Below are 26,903 nucleotides of genomic sequence, written 5' to 3'. Positions count from 1 at the left end.
TGCAGCTGGAGAGAGACAAAAAATGACTTAACTTCTACAAATTACATTTTGCACTTGAACCTTATCATAAAGTTTTTACTGAACACAAAAAACCACCCACAACCACTTTCCAATCAACCTTAAAAAAAGTGTCAATTGTTGAAAAAAATAATAGCAACAACCTTCCGTAATGGGTTTCTATGAGCTCCAAAAAAGTATGTTTCTTTAGACGTTGAGCCAGAACACGAAGCTAATTGGTCTTGACCAGTCTTTTTGTTGTTTTGGAAATACTGTAACAGTAGTCATTAAAGAACTATTGTGGTGTATTGAAGCAGGATTTTAGACGTTTAGACGAGTAGTCGGCATCCTACCTGTAGTAGAAAGCGGTGTGGAGAATCTGACCTGGAGCAAATTAAAAATTACTCACCTCAAAACTCATGATAATGTGAGTAAACGCTATGTAACAAACGCTGTCTTTGGAAGGCTAGCTTTCACACAAACACTTAAACAGCAAGATTATTTTAAATGATATTCCTCAGCAAAATAAAAAAGGAAAAAAAAAACTTAATTGGACAGCTTCCGTCAGCTGCTAAGCTCAGTAATTCTGTAATCACACTTCGCTTAAAGATGCTGCTTCTCAGCTTCAAGCTGAGAGCTGAAAAGGGATCTCTCAATCAATCATGATTTACTGCTCCCACCTTTCAAATCCATCCCAGAGAAATTTATATCCAAGTGAAATGGACTGGCTGCAAGGCAATTACTGCCAAGCGAATCCAATTGTGCCTCTTTGTCACTCTAATACTTGAAATTTGGTTTTCATTAGATGAATGTCAAATGGAATTAGGTCCTTCATTTATTTTGTGCGACATCACCTGGCCCCTCACTGCCTATCTCTGGCAACTTTCTTTTCTCACAGATTCTCTTTTTCTGCTTTGTTATGACAAAACAACCAGGACAGAGGTAGCTTGCCTTCAGAGCGTGGGCTAAGAATGCTTAACTGGAATAAACCAGAATAATGAATATGGATTCAGATTTGGGATAAAGAGTAAAAAGGATACAATGAAAGATTAAAACACACACTTTTGCTCCTAAACCGTGGGACGTGTGAGGCGTCGCTGGCAGAAGCTGACGAGAGGTTGAGGGCAAAAGGCTCAGTTACTTGATCTAGGAAAATAAACTCTCCTCATCACATTTTAGGATTATGACCAACAAGGAAGGGTTTGAGAGTGTTGCACTAAACGCCTGTAAAAATGTCAATTATTGTGATTCTCTGTCAAGTATGATGTACTTAATAATAATTTATAATGCTAGAAAGGTATTCCTCCCTGGACTGTGACGTATCTCAGACCGGCGCCCTCTAAAAACAGACCAGTATAGACACTGGTGGTTTTCAACAATCAGTTCTGGACTACTTCTGGACTAAAGTTAGAGCTTCATAGATTTAAATGAAGATTTTCTGATCAAAGATGAGCTTCAGGGTAAATTTGCTGGGATGTCCTCCCATGGAAAGATTGGCAAACCTCTTGAGTGCTTTCCATTTATGAAACACCAAAATTCCAAAATGTTTTATAACCCTTTCCAGATAGATGTGCATCAAAAATTGCTTCCCTAAGTCCATTGTTAATGTCTTTCCCTCTTGGCATATGGTTAACACACACCTGATTGCTCGCACCAGTGTGTGCCGTCTCCGTCTAGCCTGTAAAATGTCACGGAACTCAGACTCAGCGACTGACAATCAGACACTAAGGTTTGAAAGGCAGCGTTCAAAATTACAGTGGCTACTGTGCCAATTTTCTTGCAGAAATTCAGGACGCCTCGGTATACGTGCATCGTTTCTCTCCTGTGGGTCTGATTCTGTACGTTTCTGCAGGTATCTTCCACTGCCAGGACACTGGTGCCAGCACGGAAATGAGCTGTCTCTTACTGGCGTTTCAGTGCCAAACTGGAAAAAGCCCGAGCCCAACCGCACACAGAAGTGGAGTTCCCATGAGCAGGTTTATGCATTCATGCACACACACGGGGGCAAACACACACACACACCTCATCAACTCTTTACACAGCTCGGAGTTGACTCCAGGAACTGCAGAACTGAAATCAAATATAATCTCCAGCCCTTCGATCTGATCTTCAGGCCCTGGCTGTTGGCAAATTGTGAAATCAACAGACCATAATAGTTTCAGTCAAATGCACCGATAAATTGTGAAACAACACAAGTTGTTGCTTGTGATGAGATTTAAGGGGCAGGAAATCAGTGGGCACACAGTTTACTGTGGAGGGGATAAGGCGAAGAGGAGAAAAAGGAAAGATTGAAAAAGAATTAGAGAAAAAGTTTGTACACAAATAAGATAAAAGACTGGATGGACTGAAAGACTGGAGACTCAGACAGAAGTAAATGGTTATTTTTTTTTATACAACACAGTCATAGAACCTGACTAAAACTATATAAATCACGCCACTATTTTAACCTTCAAATTCAGGATAAGATACCATAAGAAATCATGTCTGCCACCCCTCAAACGTTTCCCCCAAAACTCCACATAAGCTTCCAAGACAATCTACATATAATAATCAAAAAGTCAACAGTGAGAGCACTTGAAATTAAAATGTCAAAAGATGATCAAGAATCCAGAAGGCACAAACTCGGAGATGACGTTTTACCTTTTCCCCGATGAGGCTTGTGTTTAAACTGGAGCCACTCTGTACATGAGAGCGGATGAGATGAGATCTCTCTGGCGTTCATGTGGGACTTTGACTCATTAACACAACATTGTCTTTGAAACCGAACAGTTGCGACAGCAAATCAGGGGAACAAAACCACAAGGACTCAAAAGCTCAACCGATACGCAGCGTGCAATTAACTTTATAATATGTTTACAAATGAGGTGTACCCTGTTACAATCTCTGGAGTTTGTTGGTGTGTGTGTGTGTGTTCAGGTGGACGAGGATCTGCACGAAGGGATATATATATATATATATATATATATATATATATATACACATATATACACATATACATATACAAATGAATACATAAATACATAAATAAATAAAAGAGCAATGTGTAGGATTGTAGGTTAAAATATCCTAAAATAGCAGCAAAAGAATGAAAATAAGTGCAGTCATGTCACAAAAATGATGACTTTGTCATTGGCTGCTCAGATATTTACAGAGTTAGCGTGCTAAATAGTAGCTTCTGTCTCGCCTGTCTTGTAATACCAGTTTCTGCCATGTGTGGCGGTAGCAAGCAATATAGGCATCTCAGTACGTCATGACAACACGGAGAAGTCCCGTCTGCCCGCAGTAGACTGCAGTAACACAACCGCAAAAAGAAGAAAACTGAGAAAGACAACTCTAAAATGAAGATGGAGAAAAGAAAAGTGTAACTAAGGAAAGATAACTGCACATTCGATTACAGGTTATGATTTCTTGATCACAGATTCTGTGTTTTCAGTTTAAGATTTCGGGTTTTGATTCGTAATATATTTGTCCTGACTGCGCCACCATTTTTATTGGAGCGTGGAGTATGAATTTAACTTCTGTCTTCACATAACACCCTGCTCCTTAAAGGTCAAAGAACATTTTCTAATACATTATAGAAAAGATAAATGTAGTTACAAAACCTCACTGTGTCCTTCCCCAGAGAGTGGTTGGAAATAGCTCTTAATTTGCCATAAAGTGATCTGATTTTTCCATCTGAAATGCATCTTTGCAGTCACGTACTTCAAGTTCAGCACCATTTTGTCTTTTGAGAGGACTCTCACAGATGCTCAGCCATGTCTCAGTGAATTACACTCTGCTATTCTCTCTCTTTACATCTCGTCTGTTCATCCATCTGAGTCCATTTCATCAGTTGAACAGTTCAGAGGGTACAAATACTCTCTAAAGACGCCTGTGGGCATCAAGCATATCACCTCCAGCCTGTGTAACACCTAGAAATGGATCATAATTTACCATGAAAATTACACGAGTGTAAATAGCTACTAAAATGCCCCCCCGAGGCAGAACACGTGCCCCAATAAAACTCAATGTAAAGTTCAGATGTATTGTATTCCTGTATTATCCTGTATATTAACATGCATTGGTTTTGTCACGTTGGCCATCATGATTTGTTTTCCTGTTCTGCGTTCTCGTCAGCCCACCACCTAAATGCTAAATTCTAATCATTACAGATAAGACGCCAGCAGTGTTCTCAGTGAAATGCCATTATGGTGCACTATCAAAGGAGTGTTTTTCTTAAAAAAAAGAAAAAAAGTCATTTGGATGCTGCGTACTGTGAAAAATGCTCCTGTCTCTGCATACAAATATGTTGCTAATTGGAACACGTCCATTATATTGATACATAGATGAGACTGAAATTAATAGCTGCCACGACAGTTTATTTCTTGATACTGTGCCTGATACGTGTATGAATTCTAAGACAGTGATGGACAGCTCTTTTTGAACTTTCAATGGCTACAGGTCAGTAGAATCAGCTTCAATATTCAATGAAACGCACATCACAAATCTGTTCAGGTTTTTCAATATCATTGAGTTGTTTTTATTTGATTGTCAATGGAGGAAACTTGAGGGGATTAAGTGGAACCTTCTACTGGTCTGCTTCCCTCAATTCCAACAAGTTCAGCTTCCTTTTTTGAGCTGTTTCATGTTTTTAACAAAGTCCTTGATTTCTGGATCACAAAATAACAAAGTCATCGGCCCGAGAAATCAAATGATATAAGTGAAACTGATGGTGATACCAGTTTAAATCGCTCTGGCACCGGTGCAGTGCCCTTGAAAACAGCATGCCGTGGAGGTAGCACGCGGTGCACGAGGGACAATCGCAACAGAAAATCAATGAGACGCCGGTGAAAGACGCAAATAGTACCTGCACCTGACAATCTTAATTGTTTACAATAATTTCCCTCCAGCTCTTTGTCCACTACTTTTCTATTGCGGGGGAAAAACTAATGGGCCAACGTCACAAGCGAGAAGCAGGCCACACCTCAGATCGTACCACATATTTTTGAGACTGCTGCCGAACGGCAACAACGTGCCACTGAAGTCAGACGCGGAGCACCGATGGAGACTGAACGCTAAAAGATGTTCGGACTCTGTGCATCTGTGAGGTGTTTGTGTTGTTTGTGGCAGATGGACCACAGACCATTGAACCACGTTTGTCTACTGCTCATCAGGGCCAACAAATCAGCTGCCTACAAAAACTAGTTCAGCCGGCATCACAAACTGTCGCTACCGTCGAGGGGATGATGAAACAGACTCCCTACTATGGGTGAGCAATATTTGCTTCTTCATCTTTCAAAACAGCAAAAGCTGTGGGATTCATATCCATCTAAAATAAAGGCTGAACTAACATATTCTGTAGCACAAATTGACATTTTCAAATAACCGAGACCACATCTGACATATGTGAATATTTTATTTTAAATAACTGAGAAAAAAAAAACTCCTTGGTCCTCTGTAATCCCAACAGATTCAATGAGACATTCACTCACATTGTTCCCATAATTAGACTCAAGGGACACAACTTTCTGTTACTTCTTTACTCACTAAGGGCCTGATTTACTAAAGGTTTGCGTGTGTAAAAACGTGTGCAAACTTGACATCACCCGCAAACCAATGTGCAAGCTGATCTACTAACAGCGTGCAAAAGAGGACTGCGCCTCTCAAATGAGCAAAATAGCACACGCTGTTCATTTAGTACTTTTGCCCTGATGAATAATCAATATGGGGCGTACCCGCCAGAAAGCGCTAAATACTGGGAGGGGAAGATGCAAATAGGTTCATTTACCACACGCAATGAGATTTACCAAGCCTGAAAGTTATTGCGGGGATTGTGATTGCGTCTGTATTTAATACATTCGAAAGGAAGGTGCTAATCTGCCCAGCATTACGCACCGATGGCTGCTGTTATTGTGGCAAGGAGGCGACATCGCCAAAATCAAAGAATACGCAGAGAGAGAGTCTTTGCCGAAGTTTTATTAAAGGCCACCTTTCTTTAGTTCTTCGCCTTATATCTTGCCACCTTCTTTTAACCTCATCTGCCGTTCTTTTTGTCTTACCAACTGCATTTATTCTATCGCAGGTTTTCTCCGATATTACGTTTCTTTTGGTAATGTTTAAATTTCTTTGCTGTAGTTCATGAATGTGTTTATTTGCCTCTTCCACTAATATCTCTAACTCCAACTCGTCAAATTTCATTTTGCGCTTGCGACTATCCTGCTTTCCATCCAGACTCTCCATGGCGCAAACCGTAAGACACGCAACACCTCATTTAAATACTGCGGTTTGCACCTGTTATCAATTGCGCAAGCATTCTTAGTTGATCACCCGCAAAACACACAACAACAGCACGCGCAAACTTTTTCAGTGCACACGCAATTTAGTACTCTTTATTTAGGATCTTAGTAAATCAGGCCCTAAGAGTATTAAGAACACGGCATCCATAATGCCCACCAGAGGAGACTCATTGCTGCCAAAGTGTTGCTCTCTTTTTGATAACAGAATGCTTTCAATTGTGATGACATATCAAAGACAGAAATGAAAGCTGGCACTTTTATCATGTATTCATATTCATCATGTAACACAGTGGTAAGATCGCACACCAGACAAAAAGAAAAAAATAGAAGAATAGAAGAAAAAGTGGACTGCACCCCACTAATTGCCACAATGCGGCCTTACAGAAGGGGGTAGAGATTGAAATCCCTAATGGAACAAGACAAGCATCAACCCTGGCCTGCTCGCATCGGCAGAGGGAGGTGTGCGTGAACTTGTGTGTGCGAGAGAGGGAGGACTGTGACCGGTGGCCAGATAATAACGACCCATAATGCATTTTGCAGTGTCGCTCTGTGTGCTCTTTCAATGACATGATCACGCATACAGAATTGGTCAGAATGAGTAAAATGGACAGAAAAAAAAAGCCTAAATGGAGAGGGATGAAAAGGAAAGAGGCTCATGAGGCAGAGACTATGGATGGAGAGAACATGTTTGTGTCAGACAGGTGATGAGGAAAAAGCAAAAGAGGGGGAAAAGAGAATTAACAGAAAAGTAAGTGAGCGTGAGACGGGGGTGTCTTCTTACCACGTCGATGAGGCTCTCTTGGATGCGGTTCAGCGTGGTTCTCAGTCTGCTGCTGATAAGACCCAGACCTGATGACTCATACTGTAGGGTACAAACACACACACACACGTAGCACACGATCAGCATCCCCACAGTGCACGACATCTCCTCCCATAGGAACACACGCTTTAGTAGGGCTCAAAACACACAAACACGCTGCAAAAGCGGCTCTATTCTCACATAGTTTGAGATGTGAGCGCCTTTGCAGTCTCCTTCTAGCGGACTTTAATCCTAAAGAGAGCAGAGCCGGGATGAACGGTCATCAACATCAAGCAATCAAACAGATGACCGGAAAAGGGGTAGTGGGGGTTACAGTACAGGAAACTCAAAACCTAAATGCCCTAGAAATCTACGGGGGGTCACACACACATCTGGAAGAGCATCAAAACAACCACAGCACACACGTGTTTGAGACGAAGCAGCATATGGAAAACTCTTACCAGGCAGGCAGGGCCCACCACCCTGGTAATAACCCCCTCCCTGCCAGCATAAGTGGGCAAAGACGGGCTTGGGACCGGCTACGGGTGGTGAATGGAGAAAGCAGAAAGGAAAAACGAGAAGCTCAAAGTTTAACAAACAAAATTGGGGGGAAAGTATAACAGATTAGGACCAACAAACACAAATGTGCTCAAATCATGAAATGAAGCAGATATTTAACAAATGCTGAAGCTCAGGCTGTAACAAATGTTGTGAAAGCGGCTGACAGGCACCTCCCTCTTGGATTCCAACTTTGAACAACAACGTCCAAAGTAAGATGGGGAAACCATCACGAGCCGAGCGGGAAATATTGCCACTTCTTGCACTGCAGTATCAACTCAAAGCAATTTCTGGTCGTGTGACAGACACGTTCAGGACGCCGTTCTCTCTCTCTTTCTTTCCTGTTCGGTTTCCCTGCCTTGCTGTTTTGATAGGCAGCGTTTCACGTCCCCTGTTACCACCTCCATATTTCAAACAGAGTTCCCTCCATCTTTCAGTTCAAAACTCTCTCATGACACTTTTCTCTTTTATATCCGTGAACTGTCTCTTCCCATAATAGACACTTGAGTCAAATTTCCAAGTTATTCCCACAGGGGAGGTGACTCTCCAGGATTTTGAGGCATTAATCACTTTTCCAAATATGTTTTTGTAAATCTGAGTCTCCCAGGCCCTGCAGCCCAGGAGCAGAGTTATTAATGGCCAGAAAGAACCAGTGAGTAAAGCACATAATGCATCTTTAGCATCTGTTTGACTCTGTCAACAGTGCGGCTTTATGCACAATAATCGCCGCTATTTAGCCTTTTACATATTAATGCCCTGCCATTACTCTTCGAGTGGGAAAGTCAAGCAGCTCAATCTTGATTCCAGCGGTGTAAAGAGAGCAGAGTCTGGGTCAAATACGCCGTATGTGCGGGGCAATTTCCAGAAGCTTTTTAAAGATTCATGGTGACATTAGCATTTTACTGTCTGTCTCTTTGAGTGAAACCCATTAATGAAATGGGAGGATTCACGAAATGACACTCCTGGTGACTAGAGCACAGTGGAGGAAAAGTGCAATAAGACTTATAGAGACATTAACACTTGATGGAGAGACGGACTAAACTGTTCTGTGAAGGGAAAGGGGTACAGCTTTAAACAATACAGGAAACTAGATAAAGGATGTGGTAAAAATCGAAGAAACTATATATTGGACAGACAAAATGATAAAAATGTATATGTGCAAAGTTAAGATGAGGGAAAGAGTGATGCTGTTAAAAAAAGCACTTAAAGAAGAAAGAAACATAATACTCTTCTTGCACCCAGAACTGTTAAGAGAAGCGGGCCGATGAACAACCTTCTCTCTCAAACTTACCTCAGCCCCCACAATACCCTGCCTATTTAACAGCACAGAAGTCACATCCCTGCAATTATTGTCCCTTCCCTGAAGGTAATACTCATACAAACACTATTTTTTTTACTTTATAAGACACAGTATAAACAACAGTATAAGTATAAACAATATGTCCAATTCAGTGCAATCCATGATACAATTCATTCTAAATGTTTTGCAATACATGCAATAGTGAGAGAATATGAAACATAAACACAGTTTACAAAGGTAAAAGGTAAGGTAATATGATTACTCTTCAGTCCAGAGGTGATGCTCACTTCCATCGGGGGAAAAAGCAGTGTCATAGTGGATATAAACAAAATCTCAGACTAGTTTGTGGGCCGTAACCGACTCAAGCTTGCATCTTTTAATTTCAAGCACAACTAGTGAACACTATGATACACATCATAATAGTAAGGAAGGAACTATTGTTCCTTCCTGAACTTTATGAGGCATTTTATTGTCTTTATTAGGACACACTGAGAGAACGACACCAACGTGAATGAGGCATATCGGAGTTCATTTGTTGATACTTTAAACCTTTTGACTACCGAGGTAATGTCAACTCTGCAATGAGTTGGAGATTTGGTCCCCAAATCCCATTTATGACTTAAAAAAACCCCAATAAGATGGTAAATGTTTTTCAGCTTTGAAACTCTAAAACTTAACAGCTAAAAACTGAGAACAAAAGCAGCAGGAAGACAGCTGCTGCTGCTGTTGTTATCGTGTCATTGGTTTGGGCCATTTGCCATCCTTCAGCTACGGTCAGAATCTTCTGTATTCTAAATAGCTAAATATCAAATGATGTTATTATTTTCTACAAAAATTGTATTTTACAAGCCAGCTGGGAAGCTTTGATTCACCATCTTGTTTTCTTTAAGTTGACACCTCGGATTCCTCCTGACTTCAGTGGTCAGGATTCCTTAGAAACGCTTCAGCAGCATTCGACAGGTATTATCATGATTCCTCAAGTGGGAAAAGTTATTTATTTGAAGCTTTTCAAGCTTATCTAAATACAATTTTTTTTAGTCATATTATTAATTGGATTAACTGATATATACATGGAGCAAAAAAGGAACAGTGATTAAATAAAAAATACTATACCATGTCATTGCGTCCAAAGAAGGTGTATACGGCGTAAAGGTAGTAGTCGAAGAGTTGTGATACACAGTGGATGACATCGAAGGCTATCGGCTTCAGGATGTTCATCATCTGCATGTACTTTCCTGCATGGAAAACAAACAAAGAAGAAGACATTAACCTACTTGGATATACTCTTAAGTGCGCAGTTTTTTTCGTATTTTTTTTTTTTTATGTACAGACATTTTTTTTTCCACCCAGCATCAATTAATGAACAATAAAAAGGTTCCGCTCACAAGTAAATTGTTTCAGACGATGGTAGAGACACGACAGAACGGTAGTACAACATCCTTAGGGAACAAATTAAGCAGAAGCATCTTTGATTTGCATACAAATTGCAGGGATCTAATTTAGCAGAAAGGTAATAAAAGCTATAAATACTGGAGGTACAGGGGTATAACAAGGTTACCACTGAATCAGAACTGATTAAGAAAGAATAAAGGAGAAATAAACTCAATCTTGCCGGCTTTGCCACTGAGACAGCAGTTTTTCTTGCGTTCTCATTTTTACAACCTTTCTCCTAAATTCTGTTCCGTGAACTCGGGGTTCAATCTCCATCAGTCCTGCAGAGACTCTCTTGGAAGTGATTAGACTGAATCAAATCAAATATTTTTTCCTCCTTGGTTCAAGTTTTTTCCACGTGGGTCTAGATGAATATAAAATATTACATGAAACTATTACATGAACCTATCTGTTAAGGAGAATTTGACTCTCAATTGACTCACTTGGTTAAATAAAGATTTTTTAAAAAAAAGGGGAAAAAAAACAATTAAGTTTTGTTCTGAATGTAAAGGAAAACTTGCAGGAATGAATCGAAGCATTACAAAAGGGATTTACCCCTAATTCTACCTGGAAATGTTTCGGCTCTCGGGCCCCGTATTGTAATCTGCTCCAATTCTGGTTTTCTCATGATTATCATGTTATGAGGGCCACATCATCCAAAAAGAGGTCCGAACGTCCTCCGAAATAACATCACATCAACATGCACGGACCTTTTTGGAAATGGAAGGTGAAAACCCAGGGCAAAGGCTAACCATTACTGGTGCCCTTCAGTCACACGGTCGTTGTCTGCTCGTCTCATCGTTTTACTTAATTGATGAATAAATTAAAATCTCAGAAAGCTAGAGCAGACATGGACTGTGGATTAGTCTGATCTCCCCTGGAGATGAGGTCACCTGGTAAGTGTGTGTATGTGTGTGTGTCTGCAGCTCCTACCGACAAGCCTGATGACGTTGAGGGTGGTGTTGGTGAGAATCGGAGCATTGCTCTTATTAAGGTTGTAGTCAGACTTCTTTTTGCTCCTTATAGTCTCCCGGGACACACTGAAGGACACAGAAAAGGTGAAGGCAACAGAGAAAGTTAGCAGGAAAACTATGAAATAGGAATCTCACTCATACATGTTAATGACATTCAACCCCTGTGACCATAAACTTCAAAACCTTTAGTATGGGTCAAAACCGTCTAATTGATCAATCAGCACCCGTTATACGTGAGAAGACGTTCAGATGGAACCTAGCGGTGAAGTCTCTGAACCGGTGATCCTGGAGCACTTGATTCCTGACGCAGAGCTTGTTGAACCAAATTACCCAGGAGTCATTACCCGGACTTCCATCATTACATTGTCTAATGTCTAGATGTGATCAAGCATCCCATTCAATAATCATCCGTTACTACAGTTAATTCCTGCTTTTAATAGTGGGGATGAGTATTACATAGTGGGGATTGGTTTAGGCCGAGGTGTTCTGACTTAACATATATGGGGATGGAAACAGCAGTCATAGTAACAGTTAGAGCAACATTACCAGGCGTGTCAGACCAACTAAGTAACAGGACATTGATCATGACAATAGGATTAATAAGAAGTTCAACGCAGCGTGGTGGGAAAGCGTCGTAATGGCTCTGCAATGTAGTGTCACTGCATAATAAAAGGATGCACGTCTAGACGTCTATTGTGTGCAAATCTAGTGTAAAATCTCTCAGATGTATGATCGCATGCATGCACGCACGCATCATTAGTTGTCAGTGATTCAATTAGTCAAACACAACATTTTACAGCATCTCGTTGCACCAAGATTCAAGCAGTTATTGATGAACTCGCGCAATACAAGAGAAAGAGTGTAAATGAGAGGTGGGAAAATATCATTCATCCATAGTAAATAACAACCTGTCTGTTCACACACTTTGCAGAGTTACAACCAGATTAACACAAGATCATGTTACTGCTTGATTAACACGACTTGATTAATGTGTCATTTTGATGTCAACAAACTCAAGTTGATGCGGTACTGACCTCTTCAGAGGAGCATCACCCGTCTGCTCATCAACATAGTCCTGCTTGAGCTCCTCGGGGACATCGCTGTCGCTGTCATAGTCTTGATACACACACTTTTCCAGCTCATCTGACTCATACTAGTGGAAAAATGGAGGAGAGAAAACGAGATGGACATCAATGGAGGAAATGTCAAAGAAGAGGGGATCCAGTACATTGCCATGAATGTGTGGGCCATCAAATGAGTGGGTTGAGGTGGAAAAACTAAAGATTAATTCATTTCTTGGAGAAGAGTCAAGATAATAACCTTCATGAAATGAGACAATATTGTCTTTGTACAAAACTGCTTGCTCGGTGAATAAAGTGTCACACTGGCAGGAGTTTTGTTTTTTTGGAGGATGCAGGTGGGCATCACATGCTGAAAACTGAACAGTGAGTCACATTCTTCTTCCATCTCAATTATGTAAGGCAATAAAATGTTGGAGGCCCAGGAGTTCAGGGTGGAATTATCTGGGATTATGTTTCGATACAGTTTATTTCTGTCGGTATGAAATTATAACTTTCAGAGACCATAAACGTGGTCCATGTGGAGTCTTTTATTTCTGACCCCGGTGCTGGCTACGCGTACTCCTAGAAACCCATACTGGACGACCTGGACGTGTTTGCTGTTTATCTTAACATGAAGTTTGGTCCAGAACTACTTGGACCATGACAGAGTTTTGATGATTTTGCCTTGACTTTTTCTTGACATCTGACAACATGTGATCATGCATTTGGCTGCATATGAGCAGAGTAAAGTCCTTTACACCTCAGTAAACCCCGTCAGCCATACATGCCCCTATCATAACACTCCCTCCAACATGTTTGACACACGACGCTTTGGATCATGAGCTGTTTCTTTACTTATAACTTTCTCCTCCCATCAACCCGATTCAAGTTTATCTTCGTTTCATCTGCCAAAAAATGTAAATGAAGAACAATGGAGGCTTTTTATTTATTTATTTTTTAGATGTTTTCGCTTTTTTCAACTCTAATTTGGCCTTTTTGTTCTTGCATGGTTCCACCAATATCCCCTTTGTTGTAAACACTATTTACTATCATGAAAGTGCCTCTTTAGTGTTTACCTTGATCATGATACAGTTACCTTCTCTATTCTTGACCTCTGGTGATTTTGTCAAATATAGTTTTCATACTTTATGTCCTCATAATGAAGATAATGACACAAACATCCTCCAAAATTGGTTAACAATTGCAGACTTGATTTAATTTTTTTACGCAACCATTTCTTAACACCTACCCCATTAGATGCGAGCACATCCTCCGTTTCCTCCTCCTTCTGCTCAATGTGCATCTCAAAGGGGTTCCCCTCCTGAAAGAACTGCTGGAAGAGCGACAGCTCCTCCTGGGCTGGGAAGGACGAAGACGACAACACAGCTTGTCTGCTTGGGGAAACAGACGGAGACCGACTCTGGCCCATGAACTTAAACTCCTGGATCAGAAATGACAAATAAAAACCGTGAGACAGGGACCAAAAAGATGAGGCACAAGGAAAGAAGCATTTGATCATTTCATTTGGAAATGACTTGCTAAAATATGATTAAGTACATAAGGGAGTACGTTAGTATATGGGACATGAAGACTGCTGTGGGGGCCAACAAATATCTGGGGAGATGATTGTATTTTCTGGAAGAAAACAGACTCAAAAATCAAAAACCGCGGTGTGACTTGACAGCGTTTGTGTTTTTTCCTGAGCCTGTGTGGGTTTTCTTGAATCACAGACTTCAGACTTCAGACATAACACAGGTTGGCAACTTGTCCAGGGTGTAGCCCACCCGTCATCGAATGAAGCCCTAACACCTACGCAACCGTGACCAGAAGAAAGTAGGCCGAGGCAGCAGATGCATGGATTTTAACAAGCAGGCTTATATCAAATATAAAAATATATTTCATATAAAAGTGGCGTGTCATTACAATGTCTTATGCTAGCAGGCATTTGAAAAGATATGAAAATATCTGTGTTCCCATGTGTTTGCTCTCAGGCATACGATCTGGACAGATGTTACACATCAGTCACACCACTGAGAGTTGTTGTTTCTTAACTGTTGCTCATAAAGAAGGGAACTAAAACCTTCTAGTGTAAATCCCATAAGGAACAAGAGACTTTTGATCTTCATCTGTGCTATATACTGTCCAGCGTGGACACACCCACATTTATATTATGTTTAATGTGAATGTTTAAGTTGACAGAGCAGAATCTATTGAGTTTAATATCCTTGTGCAAATTTCACAGCGAAGGCGCGTGGGATGATTGACAGTGCAGGATAAATGAATGCAACCTTTCAGTCTCAGGGATGTGGTTCTTACTCACATGGAGCTGGGAAATGTTAAAGTTGGACTTGACTGGACACAGTTCCCACGTTTCATTTTCCAGAAACATCCTCAGCTCTTCCAGTCGTGCCCTGAGGCGTTCCATGAAGAGAACAATAAAGGACGAACAAATCAGCAATGTGGATACATAAAAAAACAGCAAGAATCACAGATGCTCAACAAGCAGGTTGCAGGGTGGGTGTTTTCTGTAACAAGTCTCCATGTGTTCACAGCTCAGAACAGCCACCCTGGCGCTCACCTGCCAGTCATGCCAGGTTTTTATCTGTGAAATATCAACGCAGTGTTGACATCAAACCCTGCAGCATCAATTTTACTTCTCTCAAAGGTGTTTGAAGTATGAAAAATGACAGAATGCCAAGCACAGGGGAAGTAAAGAGAGAGAGAGGAAAAAAAGCATGTAGTCGACTTCAAACTTTATGATCACGCAGACATTTTACCCAAAATGCACCACCCAGCTAAACATGACCCTTGTGAAGATGAATGTATGGATCATCCAACTACAGCTCCCAGACTTATTGCATTGAGAACAAAAGGACATCAACACTTTAACACGAAGGCTGCCTCTTGTCAAATGTGGCCCACGGCGTGCTACAGTCATTTTTTTCATAAAATAAATAACTGAATAACTCTGAAAGAAATATCTATAAGTCAATAGACAAATACATTATAAATAAAACATTAAATACACTATTTCCATAAAATATACTATTTTTGGGGAAATTAAATCTGAAATGGATACATAAATCAAAAATAAGGATTTATGTGTCACATAAACTGACAAACTGTCTTCCAAAAAAAAAAACAACAAACAACTGCAGCCAAAGCCTTGCGTCTCTCAACGCTGGAATCAGAACAGCTACAGGCTTGACTTCCATTTCCAAGATGTCAAAAATCACCAGTGACTTCTGGTTTTTGCTGCTGGAATCATCTGGATCTCAAGTTGACTACACACAAAACCCAAGCATCATTACAGTAATGTTACGAATTCCAGATTAAGTGTTTAATATTGCCAAATCTTTACATTTTTACTACTCTGAGCAGTAATTGATCAGATGCTAACTGCGGTGTGTAATGTGTGCGGTGTGGTAGTTGATTTAGTAATTAACAGCTGGAGAATCTCACTGCTATTTGAGTCACAGACACTGCAGTGTGCCACATTTCCACATAAAGTCCATGTGTTTACGAGACCCTATGCACAACACAACCTCATTAAAGAGGGGCGGTCCTCGTGATCATCCTTGGATTATTTTGATGCCCTCTTCAGCACTTTGGTTCCCTATGTGCACCAGGTAATGCATGTTGAAGTAGTGACAGCATTATTAAAAATAAATCCCCTTTGATGTAGCATTTAGATATGGATATCGACTGAGTCTTGATAAAATCAAAACAAGCCTGCTATCCAAGAGCCTATTGCTTTTTCATTAATATAATATCCAGCCGTAACAATATTCACATAGAATGAATTATGACGTCTGCAGGAATCGTCACACGATCAATAGAAGCAACTGGCTCAACTCACCTGTGATAGTTCTTAAAGTAGTTAATACTCTGGCGTTTTATGGACTCCTGCAAGACCTCCGATTTGCTGCTGCAGAACTCCTCCCCAACCTGCATCAACCTGAGAGAAAGAGGGTTAAAGGGAACAAAAGAGAGAAAATACAAACGATGAAGTCAGAAGACAAACCACCGCACCACCGACACCTCTCTTAAAACTGGCAAGTATATTTAAATAGACACATTAAGGCATCCGGTGTGTGGCTAAGGTAGTCCTCCAACCCTTAATTTCATAATTTCAGAAACTAGAAAAATAAAACTTTTACAATTCTGAACAAAAATCTGCTTTGTTTCATTTTTTTTAAGTGTAAATTTGTTGTTCATATCATTCCAATGTTAAATAAAGAGGGAAAAAAGCCGATGTTTAGAAACCGGTCCTAGGGTTTAAAGCCTCTGGAGGATCCAGTTTGACAGAGCAAAGCCAGCGCGGAATGAGAGGGTCATCCTGGATCTACTTTAACCTGTCAGTCACAAGACGAACAGCGTTAACTGTGGTGTTGGAGGAGAGAAACCAGGAAGTTCTGCATATGCACTTTCACTTATGAACTCTGACTGAGTTAGTAAAGCTTATTTATCGAAGGAAAAGAAAAAAAACAACTCAGTGCTTTAGGATAAAATTAATGAATACATAAAGCAGCAAATAAAAAGCAGACGAAAGGGATAAGGAGAGCTAAAGATTGAGATACATAAGCACATAATCATCATCTCAAAGCCCGTCTGAATAATTTTCAAGCATCTTCTGAAATTATCAAACAAAGAAAAAGCGTCAGTGTTTCAGAGTTTAGGTGGAGCTTCCTCGAAAGCTCGATCACAATATGTTTATTCACAAATAAGCCTCCATTTGCTTTTTAAAAGTGCCTCCACTTTTACCATAAATACTTGCACTTGTATTAATTTTATTGTGGAGATTCAATTTCAATTCAATTAGTTTGTGTGGCGGCCATCTACCACAAAAGTAACGTCAAGCCACTTTACAAAGAAAAAAACTCAAAAACGGTTCAATTCGGCTCAGTCCAGTTATATTTCAAATTTAATGCTCCTGTGGGTTCAACATGTACACGATGCCAAAACATATTACTTCACCACTACCTCCCCAAATCAAAATCAAAATAAATAAATAAATAAAATTATACAGTATTAATAAAATCAATTAAAATAATATTAACCAGTGAATTTATAGTGATACTAAAACAACGTTAAAGTGGGTTATTTTAACTTATAATAATGAAACAATCTGGTTTTCTGTGTTTACTTCATATGTCGTTTCATTTAATGACAAATATTTCATTTCAGGGTTAAATTCAGAAGGGAGTTTTGCTCTGCATTTGAGGAACAGTGAAATCTGATGTTTACCGGCAATGTGCCAGTGCGTAAAAACAAACAAGTGTCCACTAATGAACCCATTTCAGATGAAAACAGATGAAAACAGCCAACTAATCCTAACAATAAGATGAGCAACACAAACTAGAATCACGGGTCAAAATTTAACCATTAATGCAAATTACACTTGAGCATCACATTATCATAATCAGAGTGAATTTAAGCAGAATGTTGTTAAACAAGCTTTATGAGTTTAATTTTCATGAGCACTTAAATTAAGCTGATAAGAGGTTTTTTGATGGAGGCGAGTGTCCAACTGTGTGTTCATAATTTGAGTGGGTCAGTGAGTACTGTGACAGGGATTGGAGGAAGAGAGGAAGAGGACAGCAACAGCAAGGCGATGAAGAATGGGCCAGCTGCGCTGATCTCGAGGCATACCTGCTGATGACATCCAGTACCACGATGAAATCATCGTATTTGAAGTTAGACATGTCCGTTCCCAGGATGTAAGCCTTCACCTTTAACTGGACATCCTGTGGAGAGAGACAACGGGGACAGTGTGATTTGTTGTAGGTTCTGAGTGGATTGGAAGAGGAAGTGATGATTATTCACAGTAGGCTCTTCTCCACAAACCTGCCAGATTCTTGTGAGTCCATGCTCCAGCTTCTTCTTCACATAGCTACGGTCCACCGTCAGCTCGTCAGACTCTGCTGCTGCTGCTGCTGGGTCGCCTGCAGGTAATGCAAAAGTTCACAATGACTAGGGTTGCCACCCGTCCCGTAAAATACGGAATTGTCCTTTATTTGAGAAAAAAATGTTGCGTCCCGTATTGAACTAATACGGGACACGATTTGTACCGTATTTTCATTAACTTTGACACCATATTCTAGTTGAATTATTGAAATAAGTTAACTTTTACACCATATTCTAGTTGAATTATTGAAATAAATTAACTTTTACACCATATTCTAGTTGAATTATTGAAATAAGTTAACTTTTACACCATATTCTAGTTGAATTATTGAAATAAATTAACTTTTACACCATATTCTAGTTGAATTATTGAAATAAATTAACTTTTACACCATATTCTTCACCTGTAGGCTATATTCTACATCTGGGCTGATGTGGACATACATAGAATAGGAGGATATTTCAGCTGCTAGTATGGTTGGCTGTCTGTACAGTCATGCAAGTTCAATGCTATTAAAGCACTTTAAACTTTGAATCAAAGCATTTAGTTTTTTCATATAAAATAAACACATTTTTATTCAGTTTAGAAGTTTTGGGGCTTTTTTTTTGGCTCCTGCGCTGCTGAAATCAGGGCATCCCTTATTTCTATTTCTGAAACGTGGCAACCCTAACAATGACTGAATCCAAACAACAAACTACTTGCATCTGCATTGGCTGTCAGCAAACTTCAGGGGACTTTATTCAACTATTTCAATGTAAATTTGCATAACGAAGTACGATTGGGGATATTTATGATATTGCTGATGAGAGAAAAAGATTGAAGAGTTGAATCAAATTATAAATTATCAGAAAAATGTGTAATGTTATAGAAGTCAGGAGACCTTAGCTGTCAGCTGACGACTCGGTTGAGAAAAGCTGTCAGTAGTGGTTGCTGATAAACATCTGACGAGACTGAAGGTCATGCGTTCCCAACAGAGACAGAAGACTGACAGCAGCTTCCAGCTCCGTGGGAAAATGCTGGATGACTGTTAAATAAGGTGTCGGAGTCCTGCTCACTGTCAGACACCATTTCTCCTCCACTATCAGCTCACTATCCTCCGTCTTGTGTGCGTATGCTGTTCCAGTTTCGCTCACCAGATAGACTACCATGTGGCTCAGAGTCAGAGCAACTTCAATACTTTCCTTTGGTTGTAAATTGCTTCAGTAAATCTCAAGCTGTTTGCGCAGGGTGACGTGGAATTTTAGGAAAGCCAGCAGCAGTGAGCCTCTACATCATCAAGCCGCGTGGTGTCGGTCCTGCATTACAGTACCGGTACGTAGTGGGGGGACCAAACATGGGACTAGGTGTGATAGACTGCCACTGGTTTGTACGTCTTGTAACACTGCATATTCTATTCATATAAAACCCTGGTTTTATATTAAATCTTTAAAATTAAATAAGTGTGAATCCTTTGGTAGGACATGATGGTGTTAAGTATACGTTTTTAAGGTATTGCTATAGTCAGACACGATGGTGTATTCATTTTTTTGGTTAATGAGTAACGGTTAAATGCCAAAACATTTAAAGTTTACACTCAAGTAGTCCTCTATTATTTTAATTTTTTCTTAATTACTATGTTTCAATTTTTCCTCTCATCCAAACATGATTTCCAGTGATCTATCATATGTTTTGAAAAGTTCTTTTATCAAAAGCAAAAACTGTATATAAATGGCGAGGCATTCGATCACGTGACCCCTTGGTTTCTGGAGACCGTTTTTGACATAAACGTATATGTATATATGTATATGTCTATGGTTTTTGAAGCCTGTTTTTCTTTTTTCTTTGAACGCAGCCATGATGCTCAGCAAGCCGACGGCGACAAGCCCACCGCATGTCAATCAAAGTTAGCTCTGCTCCCAGCTCATTCAGCTGAACCCTGCCAAAATATCTGCAGAGCTGCAGTCAGACGTTTCCAGCGGGAAATACCGTTTAACGTGTCGACTCAACGGCAAAATCAAAAATGACTGTCGCGTTTGCCCAAAGCGGGGTTAACACAAACGGGTGGTTGCAGGAGGGTTACAAATGAGGAAGTGATAACGGGTCGCCATTGGCTGAGCCAACTGCCAATCAATCATATTAGAAATAGATTTATTGCTTGATATAAACTCCCCTTGTGTGGAAAAAAAAGCACCCCCTTAGAGTTGTCATGGAAGAGAAATCAAACGATTGAGACCAAAATGGTTAAGTAGGACATTTTAACCTGAGAGTCAACGGTGATTCACTCGCTTTTGCACCCAGCCTGTATCGGTCAGTCGAGTAATTGCAACGAGACGCTTAGGTCACGTGACCGAATGGTTTGTCCATTGTTAAATGCAGTCTATGAGAAAAAAGGGTTATTATAGCACCACCTATAGGCAAACCTGGGCCATTACACTGATTAAAACCCTGGATCAACTGAGGCTTTAGAACGATCGAGCGGTTTTGCTCCCCAGGGGCTTTTGCTGGATAAAAACAGCAATAAAAAGTGGAAGACGAAGAATATGAACAATAACAGTAAGGATAAAAATGGGAAGAAGAAGAGCAAGACAAAATAACAACAACAGGGCTCCAACACTTTTGCTGCGTGGGCTGCCAATGAAGGCAGTGGGCACACAGGACATTACTGTGTAACACCAAAGCCATCCACAGCATCTAAGGGAGCAGGCCTAATCCACGGATACCAGAAATAAAAAAAAGATTTGCCATCAGCACTCTACTTGCAGTCTTAACATGGAGCTGCCAGAGGTTTACTGTCCTCGCAGCAGAGCGAAGGGGAACCACGGCAATATTACACAGGTAGTTCTGACCTTTATCACAGATTAATGAAAAAATGTGTGCTAATTCTTCAGTTACTGAATGATCTATAACAGGGTTTATACAGCAATCCTTATGTTAAATTTAATACCAATTTAATACCTTTTTCACTACCTTCAGATTTTTTTTTAAAAACGGTCACAACATTAAGTGTTAATCACGGACCTTTTAACATTAATACAGATTTTGACCTATAGAACACTATACAGAACAGATTTATAGACTCATTGATGTTGACCAGATGTTTCACATTCATTTCATTTTGTGAATGACAATAAAATAGACTGCTTAAAATGTAAAAGGTAAAAAATAATACCAATTTAAAAAAAATAATACCTCTGACAGTGAATTTAACACTTTTAATGGCCTTAAATTTGGCAATTTTTATTTATCACTTTTTAATACTTTTTATAACCCCGCGGAAACCCTGTATAAGTAAACCAGGAACATTGAGAAATACATCTGAATAGGTTGGTACTTCAGAAAAAAGAAGCATGAGTGCATGCCTTTCAAAAAGTATAAAAACTCAAACATGATCCTAAATACAATTTCTTCTCACGAGTCATGACGTGAACAACAGAACAGGCATTCATTCCCACATGTTGGATTGAATTTTGCAAAAACTGTTCACAGTATTTACTTAGACACACTCAAACGTGTTCTCACACACGGCGTTACCATCCCTCTTGACAGCTGTCACCGCTGATGAAATATGACAGGGTGTGTGCTGTAAAAGCAAATCTATTTTGGCGGCTATTTGGAGATGGCACAAGCCCATATAACTTAGTAAAACAACCTTCCCCGTCATCATTTCACGAGATTAATCATAGAAACATTAGACAAACCAGACAATTAATCATGTTGCCCCAAATTTAACAGGATGTTCCCTCTGCTTTCTCAGCAGGAAAAACATAAGGGTACAGTGCCCTTAAATGCTGTGGACAATTATAAACTACTGGCATCTTCTGCGAAACCTATGTCAATGTCACCGCAAAATGCTTCGCCACAAGTGCGGCTGAGCTAATACGATAAATCACGACGCTGAAGGAGCCCAACTCTCTCCCACATACAGGAAAAGAGAACCAGGAACAAAAAAAACAGGGTTGAGGTCACTTCTAAGAAGAGCACAGAGCGGGAGGATAGATTGAAAGATAGACGTACCTAGAGAAAACTAATAATGTGTGTGTCCTATGTGAGCGATGGCATCTAACAAGGTTTACAAGAAGAAAAAAAACAATAACATGTCACATCAATCCATCACTTAATTAATTTTGTCTAGTACAGGAAATGGAAATTAGCTTTCAATAAAGCTGACAAAGCAAGTTTCTCTCTCTCTCTCTATGTATATACATAATTTAAAAAGCATAAATTAAAAGAGGATGGTTTATTACATCTGCGTTCTTCTGAAGCTACATGAACTGCAAACAAACGCTTCACTAATAGATCACAGGGCATTTCTAAAAACCCAATGACTTTGACCGGGGTGATTTTAAGTGCTGCCAAAGCTTTTTCCTTCAAAGGTTGAAGAAGGTTGAACTTCAAAGCAAGCGTCATGTAAACAGATGGGAGCTACATTAGCTAGTACCAGTCAATTAAATCATACATGAGGGCGGGATTCTTTCACAGCACATAACCTTCTTGTGTGTTGAAGTGGAGGAAGTTTGATTGATTGTTTATCGATATGTCAAAGGCACGTCAAGAAGAGCCACCGAGCGTGAGCGCTGCTGTGTGAGTGGGGTGTTAATGTATACTTAACGCTGAAACTTCTTTATTATGGCAAGTCGGAGACTAGGAGCTCGCTGTTACTGGCATACAGTTTATAAGTGGATGAAAAGGTGGAAGCGTCCTACCTGGAGTGGGTGTGGTCTCCTGTTGGTCGTGGTCTGCATGCCACTGCATTGTGCGATAGTAGCTCAGCATCACTTCCCACAGAGCCTTGCAGAGATCTGTCAGGCAGGGAATGTAGCTGTCAAGGGTGATATGCTGCCAAAAGAGAGGTGGAGGGAAAAAAATGAGTTAAAACAAGGTCAAACATGGCTTTTTCATAATTAATTCTTTGAGATAGCTTGTGTCACAATCCTGTTCTGAAAACCAGAGGAGCGAGTGGCAGAGATTGAAGGTGACAATTATCACAGGCTGCACCATCTGAGTGACCCTGTTTGCTCCGGCAATGAACGTGTTCATAAAATCTGCTGAACCAGAGTGCAGAAGCCTCAAATCCTAGTCCGGCATCCGATCACCACCAATACACGCCTTCATGGACGACCTGAGAGTGAGAACTGAGGCGGTGCTAGGAGGGAGATGGACCTTGAGGGGGCTGGAAAGGCTAATGGGATGGGCCAGGATGTCACTCAAGCCGGTAAAGTCAAGATATTTGGTCGTGAAATAAGGCAAAGTTGTTGATAAGTTCCAGTTTTCCATTTCAGGAACAGTAATCCATACCATCTGAAAGAAACTGGTCTAAAGCCTTGGAAAGTTCTTCGACGGCAGTCTCAGGGACTCGGCCCTCTATAAGAATGCCTGTGAGGAGCTTGAGAGTTGGTTGAAGAACATCTACAAGATCAAGGCCTGGACTTACCAGCACGGGATTCTGCCTTGAACACTGTGGCCACTGCTAGTTCCCTCTCTCCACTATCGTAGCTCTGGAGAGGAGAGTCAGGCACTACTAGAGGAAGTGGTTGGGTCTGCCACGGAGCCTAAGTAACATTGCCCTCTATGGCAATACCTTCAAACTTTAATTAGGGCCCGAGCACTGACAGTGCAAAGGCCCTATTGTATCTGTAGGAAATGATTTTGTTTTTCTCGTTTTTCTTCCGACGAAATGAGGGCCTTTTTACCCCCCTAAACGTGCCCCAAAAGTCACCAAATTTTGCACGCAAGCCAGGCCTGGCGAAAAATTGGATATTTAAGGATTTGCATTAATGGGCGTGGCCTAATGGCTCAACAGCGCCCTGGAAAACTTTGTGCCTCAAGCCCCACAATACGGTTTGACGTACATGCACGAAAATCGCTACACACCTGTATCATGTCACAACTTAAAGAAAAGTCTCTTGGCGCCATGGCCGAAACCGAACAGGAAGTCGGCCATTTTGAATTAATCGTGTAATTTTGGCGCAATTTATGCCATTTCTTCGGCCGTTAATGCGGCCCGAACCGTAACGTGCACCCAGGTGTGTTATACATCAAAATGTGCGTCTCGATCCTGCGACTATGAACTATGGGCATTACTAGCGTTACCGTGGTGATGATAGACGCCAAAAAGAGCGTCCCCCCTTCATCTGATTGGTCGATATTTGATAGTTCCGATTTTCTGCCATAACTTTTGAATGGTTTGACATAAAGAGTCATGGGTGGTGTCATCGGACTTAGTTTTGAATCCTTGCCCTTTATTGGGGAAAATTGCACAGGCGAGGGCCCGTTCATCGCTGCTTGCAGCTTTAATTCCCTTTTGAGTCCTGTTTACAACATAAGAGTCTTGGGAGGGACTATGACCAAAGAAGGGGAAGTTCCTTGTCACAGACAAGGCTGAGAGGCTACGTGCTTCCCTGTGGCAGTAGGGTGCAGAGCCTTCACTGCTCACAGCATCACAGGACACGGGAGAAGAAAAGCCACATTTAACAGTATAGAGGCAGAAGAGGCAGCCTCAAGATGGCTCTGGTTAAAGAGAGCAGATCCGTGGGTGAGCTGCCAGGGCACACCGCTGAGGCTCCATCAACCTTGGCAGGGTCACCTGAGAGAGAGTATCTGATGCTCGACAGACCTGATACACCCAGTGATCTCAGGATACATCACTGATGATGTGCACTGGCTTCGCATCTGAAGATGCCTCATTTTAATGTCACTGCTCAAAAATGAACAGACACACACTCTTTTCAATTATTCAAACTGTGTTTAAGTCAAATAAATAACATACATTTCCTTTTCTAAGTCACTTGTACACAATCCATACTGTACTTTGTTGTTTTTAATCGACTTTCAAATAATTTCTCATAACCAAGTACACTATAATTACTAGAAGTACACTATAATTACTAGAAGTACACTATAATTAATGAAGTACGCCATTATAGCTCAGATAAGATTTATGGTAAGAAGCAACCAGGTGCCGCTAATTGCACATTTTTGATTAACTGATCATCATTCGAAGCAGATCTTCTGCCGTTTGCTGGTCTTAAGAACTCAGGTGTGCATTAACACATTGCCAAAGAGGCAAAACATCAGCAAATGACCTTAGAGAAGCAATACAAATTCTATGTCATTCTCAAATGTCTAACCACCATCTGTGCAGGTGGATAATCAGCCACCATCTGTGCAGCTTAAATTATAGCTGCTTGGCTTGGAATGAATTATTCCTTTTTATAAAATCAATTTTTCCAGTTTCTACAAATTACCAGTAACTATTGTTAAGTAAAACAAAGGATTAAGTATACATTGACAAAAGCTTAAAAAAACACAACATGAATGATTGTCATGCTAGTAACACAGCTCTGGTTAGGACTTAAATATCTTTTTTTTTTAAATTGAATTTAATATTATTTATCTTAACAATAATTTCCCAGCCACCTGAATTACTACCTGAACATATAAGTGAATGTAAATGTTTAGACAGCACATCGGATTCAAAGTCCTTCACTCAGAGAGCCTGGAATAATATATGTGTTACATCAAATATTAAACATTTCATATTCAATCCAACAAAGCCAAGTCCAGCTGCCATAATAGTAGCTCCTGGATCAGTTCAAGGGTTTACAATCCGCCAGCAGAGTCCTGCCAACACGTTCGGAGGAAAATGAAGCATGACCAGGTAGAACACTGCAGCCACAGTTTTCATTGTTCACGCCGGAGTAATGAGAACGTTTTTATAAACCCTTGATTCATGTCTTTAAAAAAACTGTATAATTACAAGCCACAGGTCCAAAACTCTCTTGGGCAGTGTGAGAAATAACAATAGCAAACCAAAATCAACTAGCTTTCCTTTTTCTAAACCTGTCCTGCCCTTGAGATGCTGAGTGACAAACCGACACCAGCCAGGGCAGTCACTCAACAGAACATTTCTCACAAGGACATGTGAAGTGGATAAATGACTATAAGCCCTCAGCAAGAGAGGACAATGCTCTGGCTGTCACAGCAGTTTTTGTTTATCACAGACAGACCTGCCGCCAAAGGCGCACGAACGGACCAAACGACACAAATCAACCGATGACATACTTTGTTGTTAGAAATGCAACTGCAACATCATTACTCTGAACACACCAGCATTGAATAAACTATTAACATATAAAGTAGAGAGATCAAAGACATATTATGTAGCACATTTTAAATAAAAATAAGAAAAGCAATATTCAGTGTTTTAAAGAAACAACCTATTGAGACTCACCATTTCCACCTTGTATGTTTTTGTCCTCAACATGATAGTAATTAATTTGCAATTTAAGGTTATCATCAAAACAACAATAATGTTAAATTCAAACTGTTTGTTGCAGTGCATTTTACTTATTGTACTGTTAGAGGCCTTGATATTTCAAAAAGTAGCATTAGAGTGATGGAAACCCCAACATGTGCAACCAGGTGAGCAAATAGTAGAACAGCCATAAAATGTAGTGTTTAAACACTGTTTGGGCCATTAATAAGACAAAGCTGTGCGATCCGTCAGTCGGTGTTTTGGTAACGCACAGAACAGATGGAACAAATAATATAAATCATCTTAATTTTGACATCTGTTGGCTCATCATCTCAATAATTTCAAGTTAACATAAAAATGTCTCCTA

General features: G+C 40.3%; 1 protein-coding gene across 2 annotated transcripts in view; it reads right to left on the bottom strand.

The window, feature by feature from the left end:
• vps50 (VPS50 EARP/GARPII complex subunit) overlaps positions 1 to 26,903 on the bottom strand; it is a 95,610-nt gene that overhangs the window by 24,752 nt on the left and 43,955 nt on the right. Inside the window, exons 13-23 of one of the 2 annotated variants that reach the window (XM_061742672.1) lie at positions 22,986 to 23,118; positions 18,243 to 18,340; positions 18,048 to 18,142; positions 16,255 to 16,353; positions 14,716 to 14,806; positions 13,645 to 13,836; positions 12,369 to 12,487; positions 11,294 to 11,400; positions 10,043 to 10,164; positions 7,533 to 7,610; positions 7,054 to 7,134 (exon numbers count right to left, since the gene is read on the bottom strand). In XM_061742672.1, coding sequence (XP_061598656.1) covers positions 7,054 to 7,134; positions 7,533 to 7,610; positions 10,043 to 10,164; positions 11,294 to 11,400; positions 12,369 to 12,487; positions 13,645 to 13,836; positions 14,716 to 14,806; positions 16,255 to 16,353; positions 18,048 to 18,142; positions 18,243 to 18,340; positions 22,986 to 23,118 — 1,215 coding nt within the window. The remainder of the gene's footprint in view (positions 1 to 7,053; positions 7,135 to 7,532; positions 7,611 to 10,042; positions 10,165 to 11,293; positions 11,401 to 12,368; positions 12,488 to 13,644; positions 13,837 to 14,715; positions 14,807 to 16,254; positions 16,354 to 18,047; positions 18,143 to 18,242; positions 18,341 to 22,985; positions 23,119 to 26,903) is intronic. The other variant, XM_061742673.1, reaches the window with a different exon arrangement.

This window comes from Cololabis saira, chromosome 15 (assembly GCF_033807715.1).
Source record: "Cololabis saira isolate AMF1-May2022 chromosome 15, fColSai1.1, whole genome shotgun sequence".
Lineage (NCBI taxonomy): Eukaryota > Metazoa > Chordata > Actinopteri > Beloniformes > Belonidae > Cololabis > Cololabis saira.
This window is presented reverse-complemented; position numbering and strand designations above follow the sequence as displayed.